A 14,651-nucleotide genomic window follows, 5' to 3' on the forward strand; every position below is an offset into this window, starting at 1 on the left:
TAGCGCTCCCCCTGCCACATAGTGAACCATTGCCCTTCCCATAGCGACCCCTGCCAAATAGGGAGCCATTGCCCTACCCCATAGCATCCCACCCTGCCAGATAGCGTCCCACCAAATAGTGAGCCATAGCCCCACCCCATGGGCGCCCCTCTTGCCACATAGTGACTGCCCGGCCCCACAGGTGTGGGGCAATCGGGGGGCGGGGCCTGCGGAGGCCACGCCCCTTCCTCCCCGAGGCCCCGCCCCTTTTGCTTAGAGCCACCGGCACCAGTGGGAGAGGGGCACTGGGAGCACTGGGAGCTGCTGGGAGGTACTGGGGCAGCGGGATGGGGGCACTGGGCAAACTGGGAACACTGGGATGGGGTTACTGGGCAAACTGGGAGAACTGGGAGAGGTTTACTGGGCAAACTGGGAGAAGTTAGGCTTACTGGGAGCACTGGCAGGGGGTTACTGGGCAAACTGGGAGAAGTTAGGCTTACTGGGAGCACTGGCAGGGGGTTACTGGGCAAACTGGGAGCACTGTGAGGGAGTGGCAGAGCTGTCAGGAGGACCCAGGGGGGATACTGGGAGGACTGGTGGTTAGTGGGAGCAGTGGGAGAGAGTTATTGGGCAAACTGGGAGCACTGGGAGGGGTCAGGAGGGTGACTGGGAGGACCCAGAGGGGCTTACTGGGAGCACTGGGAGGGGGCAAAGAGGCACTGGGAGATGGGGGAGTTACTGGGAGCAGTGGGAGGGGGTTACTGGAAGATGGGGGTTTACTGGGAGCACTGGGAGGGGTTACTGGGAGGGCTCTGAGAGTCATACTGGGGATACTGGGAACACAGGGAGGGATACTGGGAGCACTGGGGCGGTTACTGGAACCCCTGGGGTTACTGGGAGGGGCTGACTGGAAGCACTGGGGCAACTGGGAGTGCTGGGAGCCTGAGCAGGGGGCTACTGGGAGCACTGGTGGGCACTGGGAGCACTGGGGGGCACTGGGAGCACTGGGAGGGGGCGGCGGGCGGACTGGGGGAACTGGTCGGGCCGCGGCGGGGGAGGAGGCGGGGGGGGAGCGGCTCGGGCAGGCCCAGACCAGTGTCCCCGCGGCACTGGGAGGGACTGGGAGCACTGGGAGGGGCTGCTGGGCCCTACTGGGGGGACTGGGATAGACTGGGAAGGGTTTGGGGGGGTTACTGGGGCATACTGGGGGGAAATGGGCTATACTGGGAGGGTTATTTGGGGGAACTGGGCTGTACTGGGAGTACTGGGGGGGTTACTGGGCCATACTGGGGGGAACTGGGCTGTACTGGGAGCACTGGGGGGGTTACTGGGACATACTGGGGGGAACTGGGAGCACTGAGGGGGGTTACTGGGCCATACTGGGGGTTACTGGGCTGTGCTGGATGGTAACGAGGGGATTACTGGGCGGAACTGGGGTGAACTGGGGACACTGGGCCATACTGGGAAGGGTTTGAAGGCCTGCGGGGGCCATACTGGGAGCTCTTACTGGTGCGTGGTGGTCCTTACTGGTCCCTGGGGGTCCTTACTGGTTCCTACTGGTCCGTGCTGGTTTCTGGTAGACTCTACTGGTCCATAATGGTCTTACTGGTTATACTGGGAAGGGCTTGGGGGCCTTAATGGGCCATTCTGGGAGGTCCCTACTGGTTCCTGGGGGTCCCTACTGGTCCCTACTGGTTTCTGGGGGTCTCTACTGGTTCATACTGGCCCTTACTGGTCCATACTGGTTTCTGGTAGACTCTACCAGTCCATAACGCTCTTACTGGTTATACTGGGAATGGTTTCTGGGCCTTAATGGGCCGTTCTGGGCCAACCGCGCCGGCTGCAGGGGGTCCGTCCCGTCCCGCGGAGCTCCCTACCGGTCCCTACTGGTCCTTACTGGTCCATACTGGTGCCCGCAGGCCATGCCGGACGCCGACCCCCGCCTGGACCCGGGCCGCTGGGCGGCCGCCAGCTTCCGCCCGCGGGGGGCGCCCTCAGCCCCCGCCCCCCGCCCCCGCCGGGGCTTCTGGCGCCGCCTCGGGGGGTGCTGCGGGTGCTGCGGGTGCTGCCGGCGGGGCAACGAGGACTGGGAGCCCCCCCCCGGGGAGGTGCCGGGGCGGCGACCCCCCCAGCCCATCCGGCCAGGTGGGTTTCGGGCCGAGAAACGGCCGTTTTCGGCAAAAGAAGGGGGGGAAATAACCAAAAAAGGCGGTTTCGAGGCTCCCCGCAGCGAGAAAGCGGCGGTTTCGAGGCCCCCCTAAAGGAAATTTGGGGCTTCAGGGCTCCCCCCCTCCTCTGTTGGGTGTCCTGGGGGGTTCTCGTGTTGTGCCCCTCCCCTTCTTCCTCCCTGCTTCCTTTTGGGGTGAAAAAATGCTATTTTGGGGCTGTTTCCAGGCTCTGTTCACAAAGAAAAGGTGGTTTCAAGGCCCCCCCAGCGCCACTTTTAGGGGTTTCTTGGCCTCCCCCAAGGGAAATTTAAGGGTTTTGGGGTCTCCCCTCCTAGCACCCCTCCCCTGCATTCCCCAGTCACCATTTTAGGCCCAAATCACCACTTTTGGGGACATTTTAGGCTGTTTTGGGGCAAAAAGGCAGTGTCAAGGCCCCCGGAAGACAATTTTAGGGTTTTTAAGCCCCTAAAAGAGGAATTTAAGGGGTTAAAGCCCCCGTCCCCTTAACAACACCCCTCCCTGTGTCTCAGCATCCCCATTTTGGGGTAAGAAACACCCTTTTTGGGTCCATTCCCGGGCTGTTGGGTAAGGAAAGTGCTGCCCGGTGGGGAAATGACGGTTTCAAGGCCCCCCACCGCGGAAGGATTTTGGGGCGATTTTGGGGGTTCCCGGGGTCGTATCGACGCGGGGTTTTCACCGCCCGCCCCCTGCAGGCCTATTGGCTCCCCGGGGCCTGGTGGTGGGCTCGCCGGCCAATCGGGTGGCCCACCACACGGCCGAGTTCGCCTGCCCCCACCTGGTGGTGCGCCGGGGGCAGCCCTTTGACCTCCGCGTCCTCCTGCCCCGGCCCTTCGACCCCGATGACGACAGCCTCTGCGTGGAGCTCACCCTCGGTCAGGGGGGGCGTGGGGGGCGAGGGGAGGGCGGGGAAGGGCAGGGGGGAGAGGGGAGGGAGAGGGGAAGGACAGGGGAGGCCGGGGAAGGGCAATTAAGGGGTGAGGGTTAATTGGGGGGCGCGGTGACATCACGGCGGGGCTGATGACGTCACGGCGGGGCTGGTGATGTCACCCGGCAGGCCCCAACCCGCAGGTGGCCAAGGGCACCCACGTCCTCATCCCGCTGGGCGAGACCTCGGCCACCGGTTGGACGGCGGAGGAGGAGGACCTGGGGGAGGGGGCGGAGCCTCCCGGAGGCCCCGCCCTCCACCTCCGCGTCACCTCCCCGCCCGACGCTCCCATTGGCCGCTACCGCCTGAGCGTCAAGACCCGCACGGGGGTGGGCGAGTACGCCGCCCCCTTCGAGGACGCCAACGACGTCATCGTCCTCTTCAACCCCTGGTGCCCCGGTGAGTAGGAAGCGTTTCGGGGCGAAAAACGGCAGGTTTGGGCAAGCTGGGGGCTCCTTCCGGTGAGATTTGGCGGTTTCGGGGCTTCCCAGTTGGATATTTGGCAGTTTCTGGGCTCCCCTGGGGGATATTTGGCAGTTTCAAGGCTCCCCTGGGGGTTATTTGGCAGTTTTGGGGCTCCCCCATGGGTTATTTGGTGGTTTTGGGGCTCCCCCATGGGTTATTTGGCAGTTTTGCGGCTCTCCAGGATGAGATTTAGTGGTTTCAGGGCTCCCCGGGTTGAGATTTGGCAGTTTTGAGGCTCCCCAGGTTGAGATTCCTCAGTTTCAGGGCTCCCCAGTGTAAGATTTGTTGGTTTTGGGGCTCCTCAGGTTGAGATTTGGCATTTTTGGGTCTCCCTGGTGTAAGATTTGGCAGTTTTGGGGCTCCTTGGGTTGAAATTTGGTGGTTTCGAGGCTCTCCAGTGTGAGATTTGTCAGTTTTAGGTCTCCCCGGTGTAAGATTTGTTGGTTTTGGGGCTCCTCAGGTTGAGATTTGGCATTTTGGGGTCTCCCCGGTGTAAAATTTGTCAGTTTTGGGGCTCCCCGGGTTGAGATTTGTCGGTTTCGGGGCTCCCCGCAGATGACAACGTCTACATGGAGAAGACGAGCGACCTTAACGAGTACGTCCTTAACGAGACGGGGCGCATCTTCTACGGCACCGAGGACCAGATCGCCGAGCGCTCCTGGAACTACGGGCAGGTACCCCAAAAAAGGGGGGACCCCAAAAATGGAGGGCCCCAAAACCAGGAGAATCCTCCCCAAAAATGCGGACAATCCCAAAAAATCCGGGTGGGAACCTCGAAGGAACCGAGGATCCATTAAGGTGGAGGTGGGACCCCCAAAATGTGGAATTGAACCCCAAAATGGGCAGGTAGGACCCCACAATTTTGGGATATCCTAAAACGGAGGATCCTAAAAAACGGAAAATACCTAAAATAACGTAGAATGTCCCCAAAATCATGACGGGCCACCTTCAAAAAATGATCGGGGGTTCCCAAAACCAACACGGATCCGGGGCAGACCCCAAGAGAACCGCTGGATTTTGGGGCGGATTGCGGGGATTTTGGGGGGAATCATGGGGATTTTGGGGTGGATTGTGGGGATTTTGGGGCGTCCCTGATTTCGGGGTCCCCCCAGTTCGACGCGGGGGTGCTGGAGGCCTGCCTCTACATCCTGGACCGCCGCGGGATGCCCCACAGCGCCCGGGGGGACCCCGTCATGGTGTCCCGCGTCGTCTCTGCCATGGTGGGTTTTGGGGCGAATTCTGACGGTTTTGGTTAAAAAGCGACGGGGTGTTCCGAGAGGGTTTGGGGGAAAATATTGGGGTTTTGTGGGAGCCGACGTGGGTTTGTGGAGGGTTAGTTTTGGGTTAATTCTGTTGGGTTTTGTCTTTCTTTGGGATTTTGGTGGTGCTGATAACCTTTTTTGGGGGAAGTTGATGGGATTTTGGGGCATTTCCATGAGTTTTGAAGGGTTATGATGGGATTTGGGGTGATTTCATGGGATTTGGGAGCTTTGGGGGGATTTTAGTGGCTTCTAAAGAGGGAAGTTGGGGATTTGGGGGCACTTCCTTGGGTTTGGGCCTTCTGCTGGCATTTTTGGGTGCATTTTACTGGGATTTGGATGCTTTTGGGGCATCCTATTGATTTTTGGGGCACTCCGTAGATTTTTTGAGGTCCCCAGGAGACAGTGTGGGATTTCGGGGTGCATTTTGGGTGGGTTTTGTTGGCTTTTTGAGGTAATTTTGTGCATTCCGGCCTCTCCCGCCGCCATCTTGGCACGTCGGGCGGCGCCATTTTGGGGGCCTCATTTTGGGGCGTTTTGGGGGTTTTTGGGGGCGTTCTTACCTTCTGTGAGGTTTTGGGGTGCCGCAGGTGAACTCCCTGGACGATAACGGGGTGCTGGTGGGCAACTGGACGGGCGACTACGCGCAGGGCACCAACCCCTCGGCCTGGGCCGGCTCGGTGGACATCTTGCGGGCCTACCACCGCGGCGGCGCCCCCGTGCGCTTCGGCCAGTGCTGGGTGTTCGCCGGCGTCATGACGACCGGTACCGGGCCCTACTGGTCTATACTGGGCCGTACTGGGAGGGGGTGAGGGCGGGGAGGGGGGGTGAGGGCGGTGAGGGGGGGTATTGGGGGTGGTTGGGCCTGGTTTGGCTCTGGTTTGGGTCTGTTTTAAACCGGTTTGACTCCGGTTTGTACCAGTTTTATCCGGTTTAGATACATTCGATCTGGTTTATACTGGTTTGACACCATTTATACTGGTTTGACCCCATCTCATATCAGTGTGAGCTCAATTTGTAGTGGCTTGACTCCACTTTATACCAGTTTGACTCCGGTTTAGACCTATTTGATCTGGTTTATGCCAGTTTGGCTCCAGTTTATACTGGTTTGACCCTATTTATACTGGTTTGACCCCACCTCATATCGGTTTGAGCCCAATTCATAGCAGCTTGATTCTGTTTTATACCAGTTTGACCCAGGGTTATACTGGTTTGACTCCAGTTTATGTTGTTCTGGCATGGTCTATACCAGTTTAACCCCAGTTTATACCAGTTTGACTCCGGTTTATACTGGTTTAACCATTTATACCAGTTTAACCCGAATTTATACCGGTTTGACGCTACTTTATACCAATGTGTGCCTTCTTTATACTGGTTTGAGCCTGGTTTATACCAGTTTGAGCCCGGTTCATACTGGTTTGACTCCGGTTTGTACCAGTTTGATCCCAGTTTATATTTTTTTTGCCCCCGGTTCATACTGGTTTATACTGGGAGAGGGGGTGAGGTGGTCTCAGAGCACCTGGGAGCCACGAGGAGGTGCTTGGAGGAGGGGAGAGAAATTGATAACGAGGTTTTTGGCTTCGTACTGGTTGTATACTGGTCTGTGCTGGTCCATACTGGTCTGTACTGGTTCTGACTGGTCTGTACTGGTGGGCGCAGTGCTGCGGTGCCTGGGGCTGCCCACCCGCACCGTCACCAACTACAACTCGGCCCACGACACCGACGTCTCCCTCACCACCGACATCTACTTTGACGAGAACATGCGGCCCATGGAGCGCCTCAACACCGACTCCGTCTGGTACTGGTTTATACTGGTTTATACTGGTTTATACTGGTTTGGGCTGGGAGCGGGGTGGCAGCACCAGGAGGGCACAAGGAGGTGGCTTGTGGCACCACGGGGGTAGGAATGGCTGGCAGAGCGGCTCCTTCTGGGTCGTACTGGCCTATACTGGCCTGAACTGGTCCATGCTGGTTTCATACTGGTTTATACTGGTCTGCACAGGAACTTCCACGTGTGGAACGACTGCTGGATGAAGCGCCCCGACCTCCCCGATGGCTACGACGGGTGGCAGGTGGTCGATGCCACCCCGCAGGAGACCAGCAGCGGTACTGGTTTATACTGGTTTATGGAAAACAGTCGTTTGTACTGGTTTATACTGGTATATACTGGGAGGAGACCTGGGCGGGAGGTCCAGGGGATGGTTGGCAGGCCAACGGGCAGCCCCTTGTGCTGGTCTGTACTGGTCTATACTGGTCTCTACTGGTTTGTACTCGTCTATAGTGGTTGGTATGGGTCTGTACTGGTCTGTACTGGTCTATACTGGTCTGTACTGGTTTGTGCTGCCCCTCGCAGGGCTCTTCTGCTGCGGGCCCTGCTCGGTGACGGCGGTGAAGAACGGCGAGGTCTTCCTCAAGTACGACACGCCATTCGTCTTCGCTGAGGTAGGGGGCGTGGCTTATGACCAGGGGGGCGTGGCTTAACCAAATAGAGTGTGGTTTATCCACGGTGGGCGTGGTTTATCATCGAGTGGGCGTGGCTTAGGGCTGCTGGGAGGGGCTTGGGGCCTGGGCAGGCTCCGTGGGAGGGGTAGGAGGGGCTCAGCGCTGAGGGGGTGGGGCTAAAGGGTGGTGGATGTGTTGTATGTTAACGAGGGGGGCGTGGCCATGCTAATGAGGGGGGCGTGGCCGCAGGTGAACAGCGACAAGGTGTACTGGCAGCGGCAGCCCAACGGGGCCTTCTCGGTGGTGCACGTGGAGGAAGGTGCCATCGGGCGCCGCATCAGCACCCTGGGGGCGGGCTCGGGGGCCCGCATCGACATCACCCACCAATACAAGCACCCCGAGGGTGAGGCCACGCCCCCTTCCCGGCCACGCCCCCCTCCCTTTGGCCCTGAGTTGACCCCAAACCTTGACCCCAAACCTTGACCCCAAACCTTGACCCCAAACCTTGACCCCAAACCTTGACCCCAAACCTTGACCCCAAACCTTGACCCCAAACCTTGACCCCGTTGTTCCTGGGCCCGACAGCCAATGAGGGTTGGGCCCTTGTCCCTGTGACGTGGTGACCCTTGACCTATCACCCTTTGACCCCAAAAACCCATCACCCCAAGACCTGTTGACCTCAAGACCCCATGACCCTTGACCCCTTAACCTAAAGACTCCCTGACCCTTGACCTCCAGACCCCATGACCCCTTGACCTTAAGGCCCAATGACCCTTCACCTCCAGACCCCTTGACCTCAAGACCCACACCCGTTGACCCACAACCCCATCCCCTTCGGCCCCCTTGACCCAACGGCGACCCCTTGACCCCGGGACCCCCCAGCCCTAAATCTCGTGACCTCCCCCCCGCGCCCTTTGACCCCTGCCCTTTGACCCCTGCCCCGCAGGCTCGGAGGAGGAGCGCCGCGCCGTGTCCACCGCCACCTCCCACGGCTCCCGGCCCCGCAGCCGGGGGACCCCGTCCACCGGGGAGGTGTCGGTGACGGTGGGGGCGGGGCCGGCGGTGGCGGGGGCGGAGCTTGAGCTGCGAGTGGTGGCCCGCAACCAGGGGGCGGAGCCTCGGACGCTCCGCCTCCGCCTGGCCCTCGCCCCCGTCCGCTACACCGGGGTGGCCGGGCCCCCCTTCCGCCAGGAGCAGCACCGGCGCGCCGTGCCCCCGGGGCAAGGTGAGGCCCCCCTGGGGACCCCCAAAAACCAAAAAAAAGCAAAAAAAAAAAACCCTCGGGGGGTCGCCCAACGCCCTGCGTGTCCCCCCGGCAGAGGAGACGGTGACGATGACGGTGGGCTACGCGGAGTACGGCCCCCACGTGGGCGACCAGGACGCGCTGAGGCTGTCGGTGGCGGGGGCGGTGGAGGAGACCGGGCAGGTGGTGGCCAAGGAGCTGCGCGTGCGGCTGCAGGCGCCCGACCTCACGCTGACGGTACGGGGGCATGGGGGGTCCCCTGGGTCCCATCATGGGGCCCGTCCATGTCCCTTGGGTTCCATTTTGGGTCTTGTCCATGTCCCTTGGGTCCCATCCATGTCCTTTGGGCCTTGTCCCCATCCCTTGAGTTCCATTTTGGGTCTTGTCCATGTCCCTTGGGTCCCGTCCATCTCCCTTTGGGTCCTGTCCATGTTTGTTGGGTTCCATCTTGGTCCTCATCCATATCCCTTGGGTCTTGTCCATGTCCCTTGGGCCTTGACCATGGACTTTGGTCCCTTGGGCTCCATCTTGGGGCCCGTCCATGTCCCTTGGGTTCCATTTTGGGTCTTGTCCATGTCCCTTGGGTCCCATCCATGTCCTTTGGGCCTTGTCCCCGTCCCTTGGGTTCCATTTTGGGTCTTCTCCGTGTCCCTTGGGTTCCATCTTGGGGCCCGTCCATGTCCTTTGGGTCCCGTCCATGTTTGTTGGGTTCCATCTTGGTCCTCATCCATATCCCTTGGGCCTTGACCATGTTCCTTGGGTCCCTTGGGTTCCATCTTGGGGCCCATCCATGTCCCTTGGGTTTCATCCGTGTCCCTTGGGTCCCGTCCTTGTCCCCTGGGTTCCATCTTGGGTCCCTTCCATGTCCTTTGGGCCCTGTCCACATCCCTTGGGTCCCATCTTGGGCGTGGTCCATGTCCTTTGGGTTCCATCTTGGGTCCTTTCCACGTCCCTTGGGTCCCCTCCATGTCCCTTGGGTCCCATCTTGGGCCTCATCTCCATCCCTTGGGCCTTGTCCGTGTCCCTTGGGTCCCATTTTGGGTCCCGTCTGTCTCCCTTGGGCCCCGTCCCCGTCCCTCAGCTCCCTTGGGTCCCTCCGCTCCCTCGGGTGACCCCCGGGCCCCGTCCCACGGCCGTGTTGTCCCCGCAGCTGCTGGCGCCGGCGGTGGTGGGCCAGGAGGTGCCGGTGCAGGTGGTCTTCCAGAACCCGCTGCCGCGGGCGCTGACGGGCGCCGTGCTGCGCATGGAGGGCGCGGGGCTGTCCTGCCCCCAGGCCGTCACCGTGGGGTGGGGACGCGGGGACAACGGGGGGGGTGTGGGGGGTGTGGGGGGGTGTGGGGGGCGGTGGGGAGGGGGTACAGGGGGTGAGGTGGGGGTACAAGGGGTGGGGGGCACCCAAAGGGGATATGGGGTAGGCAAATGGGGCTCGGCCATCTGGTCTACCTTGGGGGCACCCAAAGGGGCTGTAGGGCACCCAAGGGGTCATGGGGCACCCAAGGGGTCCATGGGGCACCCAAAGGGGTTCTAGGGCACCCAATGACCTCTAGGGCACCCAACGCATCTGTGGGGCACCCAGTGGGTCTATGGGGCACCCAACCACCTGTAGGGCACCCAAAGGGGTCTATGGGGCACCCAAAGGGGCCATGGGCACCCAACCACCTCTAGGGCACCCAAAGGGGCTGTAGGGCACTCAACCACCCCTGGGGCACCCAACGTGTCTGTGGGGCACCCCTCAGCCCCATCAGCACCCAAGGGTGCCCCCAACGCCCGTTGTCCCCGCAGGACGGTGGAGGCGGGGCAGACGCTGCGGCTCCGGCAGCCGGTGGTGCCGCTGCGCCCGGGGCGCCGGCGCCTGGTGGCGGCCATGGAGAGCGCCCAGCTGGGCCCCGTGCACGGCACCCTCCAGTTCGACGCCGCCCCCGACCCTACTGGGAGCACTGGGAACGCTGGGAGCGCCGCCGAGCCCCCGCCCCGCACCCGCCGGGGACGGCGCCGCCGGGCGCGCCCCGCCGGGACCACCGGGGGGTGATTTGGGAGGGACTGGGAGCACTGGGAGGGTGATGGAAGGCACTGGGAGGGGACTGGGAGCACTGGGAGGAGGCTATGGGGTGACTGGGGGGGACTGGGAGCACTGGGAGGGTGATTGAGGGCTCTGGGAGGGGACTGGGGGGAACTGGGAGGGGATTGGGGGAAACTGGGGGGGACTGGGAGAGGACTGGGAGCACTAGGAGGGGGATGGGGGGTCATTGGGAGGGACTGGAGGGAACTGGGAGCACTGGGAGGGGACTGGGAGGGTGTCAGGGGTATACTGGGGGCGCTGGGAGGGTGACTGGGTGTACTGGGGGGGCTCGGTGGTGATACTGGGAGGACTGGGACCAGGAATGGGGCTTACTGGGAGCACTGGGGCCAGGCACAGGGGTTACTGGGAGCACTGGGAGCTGATATTAGGGTTACTGGGAGCACTGGGGGGTTACTGGGAGCACTGAGACTGTTACTGGGAGCACTGGGAGCGTTACTGGGAGCTCTGGGGGAGCCCCGCCCACCCATGTCCCCTCCCCCGCCCCGCCCCCGATGACGTCGCCGCCCGTCCCCGTGACGTCACCCAATAAAGCCGCGCCGCAGCCCCGCCCCCGCCTGGTTCTTTGGGGGGGAGGAAAGCGCGGGAAAAGTGACGTCACAAAGGCGCGCGGGGCTGGGGGGGCGGGGCCGCGTCGCGCGAACGTCACTTCCGGATCCGGCGCCGGGCGCACGTGGCGGCCGTTGGGGAACCGGCGCCGCCGCAGCCCCCGCGCGGAGCCCGCCCCGCCGGAAGTGACGCAGCCGGGAGGGCGGGGCCATGGCGGGCAGTGACGACAGGTGTGCGCGTGGGGAGGGGGCGGGGCTTCGCGGGGGGCGGGGCTTCCGGGTTTGGGGTGGGGGAAGGGGAAAGGGGGCGGGGCTGCGGGGAGACGGGGCGGGGGCGGGGTCGAAGGGGTGGGGGCGTGGCTTGGGGTGGGGGCGTGGCCTCGGAGTTGGAGGCGGGGCCTGGGAGCTGGGGGCGGGGCTTGAGGTGGGGGGTTCGGGCCAAATATGGCGGTGGGAGGGGCGGTGGGCGGGGCTGTGGGGTAGTGGGAGGGGCTATGGGGTGGTGGGCGGAACTTTGAGACGGTGGGTGGGGTTTTTAAGGGAATTGGGCGGGGATTTGGGGCGGTGGGTGGGGCCATGGGGTGGTGGGCGGGGTTATGGAGTGGCAGGCGGGGCTATAAGGCAAGGGGGCGGGGCTAGGAGGTGCTGGGCGGGGCCCTGAGGCAGCATTCAGGCCCATGGGGCTGGGGCGGCGCCATATATGGGCAGGTGGGCGGGGCTTCCAGGCGGTGGGCGTGTCCCCGCGCTGACCCCGCCCCCCCAGCCCCTGGCTGTCCCTGCGGCTGGCGCTGGCGGGGGCGTGGCACGCGGTGCGGGGGCGGAGCCTGGCGCAGTTCCCGCGGGTGCTGCGGGTGCTGGAGGCCGTGGGAAGGGCGGCGCCGGGAGCCCTCCACTTCCGGCACGGGGCCCGCCTGTGCCTGGGCCTGAAGGCAGCCGTGAGTACCACGCCCCCCTTCCCAGCACCCCCTGGGCTCCACAAGATGGCCGACGCCCTCCCCATCAACCCCGAGACCCAACAAGATGGCCGACCCCCTTCCCATCATCCCTTGAGCCCCACAAGATGGCCGCTGCCCTTCCCATCATCCCCCACCAGACCCGGCCATCTTGTCCCCTTGGCAGCCATCTTCCTCCATGGCCGCCATCTTCTTCCTCGTTGCCCGTTTTCCCTTCCCATTGCCCAATTTCCCCCCTTTTTGCCCATTTTACCCCCCAATTAGCCATTTTACCCCCTTGCTAGCCTTTTTACCCCCTGGGTAGCCATTTTACCCCCCGGCGGCCATCTTGTCCCCCTGGCGGCCATCTTCCCTCAATGGCCGTCCTCTTCCTCGTTGCCCATTTTCCCTTCCCATTGCCCAGTTTCCCCCCAGTCTCCCCCCTGGTTGCCCAATTTGCCCCCCGGTTGCCCCTTTCACCCCCCGGTAGCCCCTTTTACCCCCCCGGCGGCCATCTTTGCCCCCGCAGGTGGTGGTGCGGATGCTGCAGGAGGCGCAGCCGGACGGCCGCATCCTGGACGCCGTCGACTCCTTCTTCCCCGAGGGCGACGGCGCGGCGCTGGCGGCTCACGGCCAGCCGGTGGGCACGGGGGGGACCCGGGGGGGTCCCGGGGGGGGTCGGGGACGTCCCCGCGTCCCCCCGTGACCCCCCCGTGCCCCCCCAGAGCCCCCAGGACGTGGCGCTGGTGGAGGGGGCGCAGGAGAGTTTCCGGCAGCTGGTGCTGGAGCTGCTGGGGGACGGCCAGCGGCGGGCGGCCTACCTGCAGGTAGGTGCTCCCAGTACGGACCAGTGCCTCCCAGTGGGGTCCTGGGGTCTCCTGATAGGGTCTTGGGGTCTTCCAGTAGAGCCCAGTGCTTACCAGTATGGCCGTGATGCCTCCCAGGGGCTCCCCAGTGCCTCCTCGTGCTTCCCAGTTCCAAAGTTGCGCTTCCCAGTTGCCCCCAGTCCCCTCCCAGCCCCTCCCAGTCCCTCCCAGTTCATCCCAGTCCCCGCAGGACACGGCGGGCAGTGAGTACGGGGAGCCGTTCCTGCAGGCGCTGGAGAGCCTCTTCCACGAGTTCCTGCTGCGCATCGAGAGCGCCCTGCCCGCCCCTGACGTCACCCAGGTGGGCGTGGCCTAAAGGGGGCGGGGCCTAGAGGGGGCGGGGCCTGGCTGGGAGGGGGAAGGGGCGGGGCTTAGCGGTGGGAGTGGCTTGGGGGCGGGGCTTGATGGCTGGGGGGCGTGACCAGCGACTGGCCACGCCCCTTTGGTCTTAAGGGGGCGGGGCTAAAAGGGGGCGGGGCTAAAGGGGGGTGGGGGTGGGGGAGAGGGGAAAGCCCTGGTGTGGGGTAGGGGGCGTGGCCTAATGGTGTGGTTAAAGGGGGCGTGGTCACGTTTGGCCTCTCCCCCCCTTCTATGCCCCGCCCCCTCCAGTTACAGGAAGCGGTGTGGAGCCAATCAGAGCCTGGGCCCTGCCCCCGGGAGCTGCCAATCCTCCACCGGTACCTGGAGGACGTGGGCCACGCCCACCGCGGTAGGCGGGGCTTAGCGGGAGGCGGAGGGGCCTAAACCCACAAGCCCCGCCCCCTCTGTTGATGCTAAGCCCCACCCCCCAGCCTCGTTGCCCCGCCCCCTGCAGCAGAGTGGTAACCAAATGAGCCCCCCACCCGGGTGAGTGGCCACGCCCCCTTTCCTTCAGCCCCGCCCCTGAGACCACGCCCCCTCGCTGACCACGCCCCCTTTTGTTTAGCTCCGCTTCCAGGCCCACCAAGCCCCGCCCCGGCCTCCGCAGACTCCTCCCCCGCCGTGCGAGGCCATTGGGTGAGTGGGGGGGCAGGGGGCGGGGCCTCAGAAAACGGGCGTGGCCCCACAAAGGGGGCGTGGCCTCGCTGACCCCACCCCCTCCCCCCCTTTAGCATTCTTCGGTGACGTCAGCAGCGACTCAGAGCCGGAGGAGGTGCCCCGCAGGAAGGTGGGGCCGTTAATTAGGGTTAATTAGCAGGGTTAATTAGCATAGGAGGGGTAATTAGGGGGCGTGGCTAATTAACGGCCCCTCCCCCTTGCTGTTCCCGCCTCCAGGCCCGCTTCCTGCCCTTCCCACGCCGCGCTGTGCTCCTGACAGGTCGGTGCTAACGAGCCCTGCCCTAATTAACAACCCCCACCCTAATTAACCCCCCCCCTTAATTAACGCCCCACTGGGCTAATTAATGCATGCTGCCAAATAGTGAGCTATATGGGATGACGGGCTGCCAGATTGTGAGCCGAGCCGTACCAACTGTTGTTGGGGGGGGGGGGGGGGGAGGGCTATAATCAGCCAATCAGCGACGAGAACCGCGGCAGGGCACCAATGGGAGCGTGGGGGGGGGGGTTAGGAAGCCTCCACTTTTAAGGACGAGTGGCCAAATCCGCGTTTTTCGCGTTAAAATGGAGTTAAAAATGTTTAACCCCCCCCCGTGCGGCTGGGTAATGGTTCGTTCCGCGGGGGGCGGAGCCTGGACTACAGCTCCCAGCATCCCCCGCGCGCGGGGCGGCCGCCATTTTGTGCGGCTGC

At 63.4% G+C, this 14,651-nt stretch overlaps 2 protein-coding genes across 3 annotated transcripts; both read left to right on the plus strand.

The window, feature by feature from the left end:
- The first annotated feature begins 257 nt into the window (after nucleotides 1–257).
- On the plus strand, nucleotides 258–10,611 carry TGM1 (transglutaminase 1). 2 transcript variants are annotated; one of them, XM_082780587.1, is made up of 15 exons: nucleotides 258–310; nucleotides 1,899–2,124; nucleotides 2,861–3,040; nucleotides 3,223–3,492; nucleotides 4,114–4,232; nucleotides 4,671–4,778; nucleotides 5,408–5,582; nucleotides 6,477–6,615; nucleotides 6,820–6,923; nucleotides 7,171–7,259; nucleotides 7,509–7,662; nucleotides 8,206–8,484; nucleotides 8,579–8,739; nucleotides 9,653–9,789; nucleotides 10,285–10,611. In XM_082780587.1, exons 2-15 carry the CDS (start codon nucleotides 1,902–1,904, stop codon nucleotides 10,529–10,531), a joined length of 2,385 nt encoding a protein of 794 aa, XP_082636713.1. In that variant the 5' UTR covers nucleotides 258–310; nucleotides 1,899–1,901; the 3' UTR covers nucleotides 10,532–10,611. The 2 variants fall into 2 exon arrangements, with proteins under 2 accessions (XP_082636713.1, XP_082636714.1); XM_082780588.1 differs by lacking the exon at nucleotides 9,653–9,789.
- Nucleotides 10,612–11,249: 638 nt separating this feature from the next.
- TINF2 (TERF1 interacting nuclear factor 2) lies at nucleotides 11,250–14,233 on the plus strand (the record flags this gene model as incomplete). Its single annotated transcript, XM_082780404.1, has 9 exons — nucleotides 11,250–11,358; nucleotides 11,891–12,062; nucleotides 12,589–12,699; nucleotides 12,785–12,886; nucleotides 13,004–13,105; nucleotides 13,155–13,226; nucleotides 13,535–13,634; nucleotides 14,017–14,072; nucleotides 14,180–14,233. The coding sequence occupies exons 1-9, from the start codon at nucleotides 11,339–11,341 to the stop codon at nucleotides 14,231–14,233; spliced, it is 789 nt and encodes a 262-aa protein (XP_082636530.1). The 5' UTR covers nucleotides 11,250–11,338.
- Between the last annotated feature and the right edge of the window lie 418 nt (nucleotides 14,234–14,651).

The sequence above is a fragment of the Aythya marila genome (genome assembly GCF_965140915.1).
Source record: "Aythya marila genome assembly, chromosome: 28".
Classification (NCBI taxonomy): Eukaryota; Metazoa; Chordata; class Aves; order Anseriformes; family Anatidae; genus Aythya; species Aythya marila.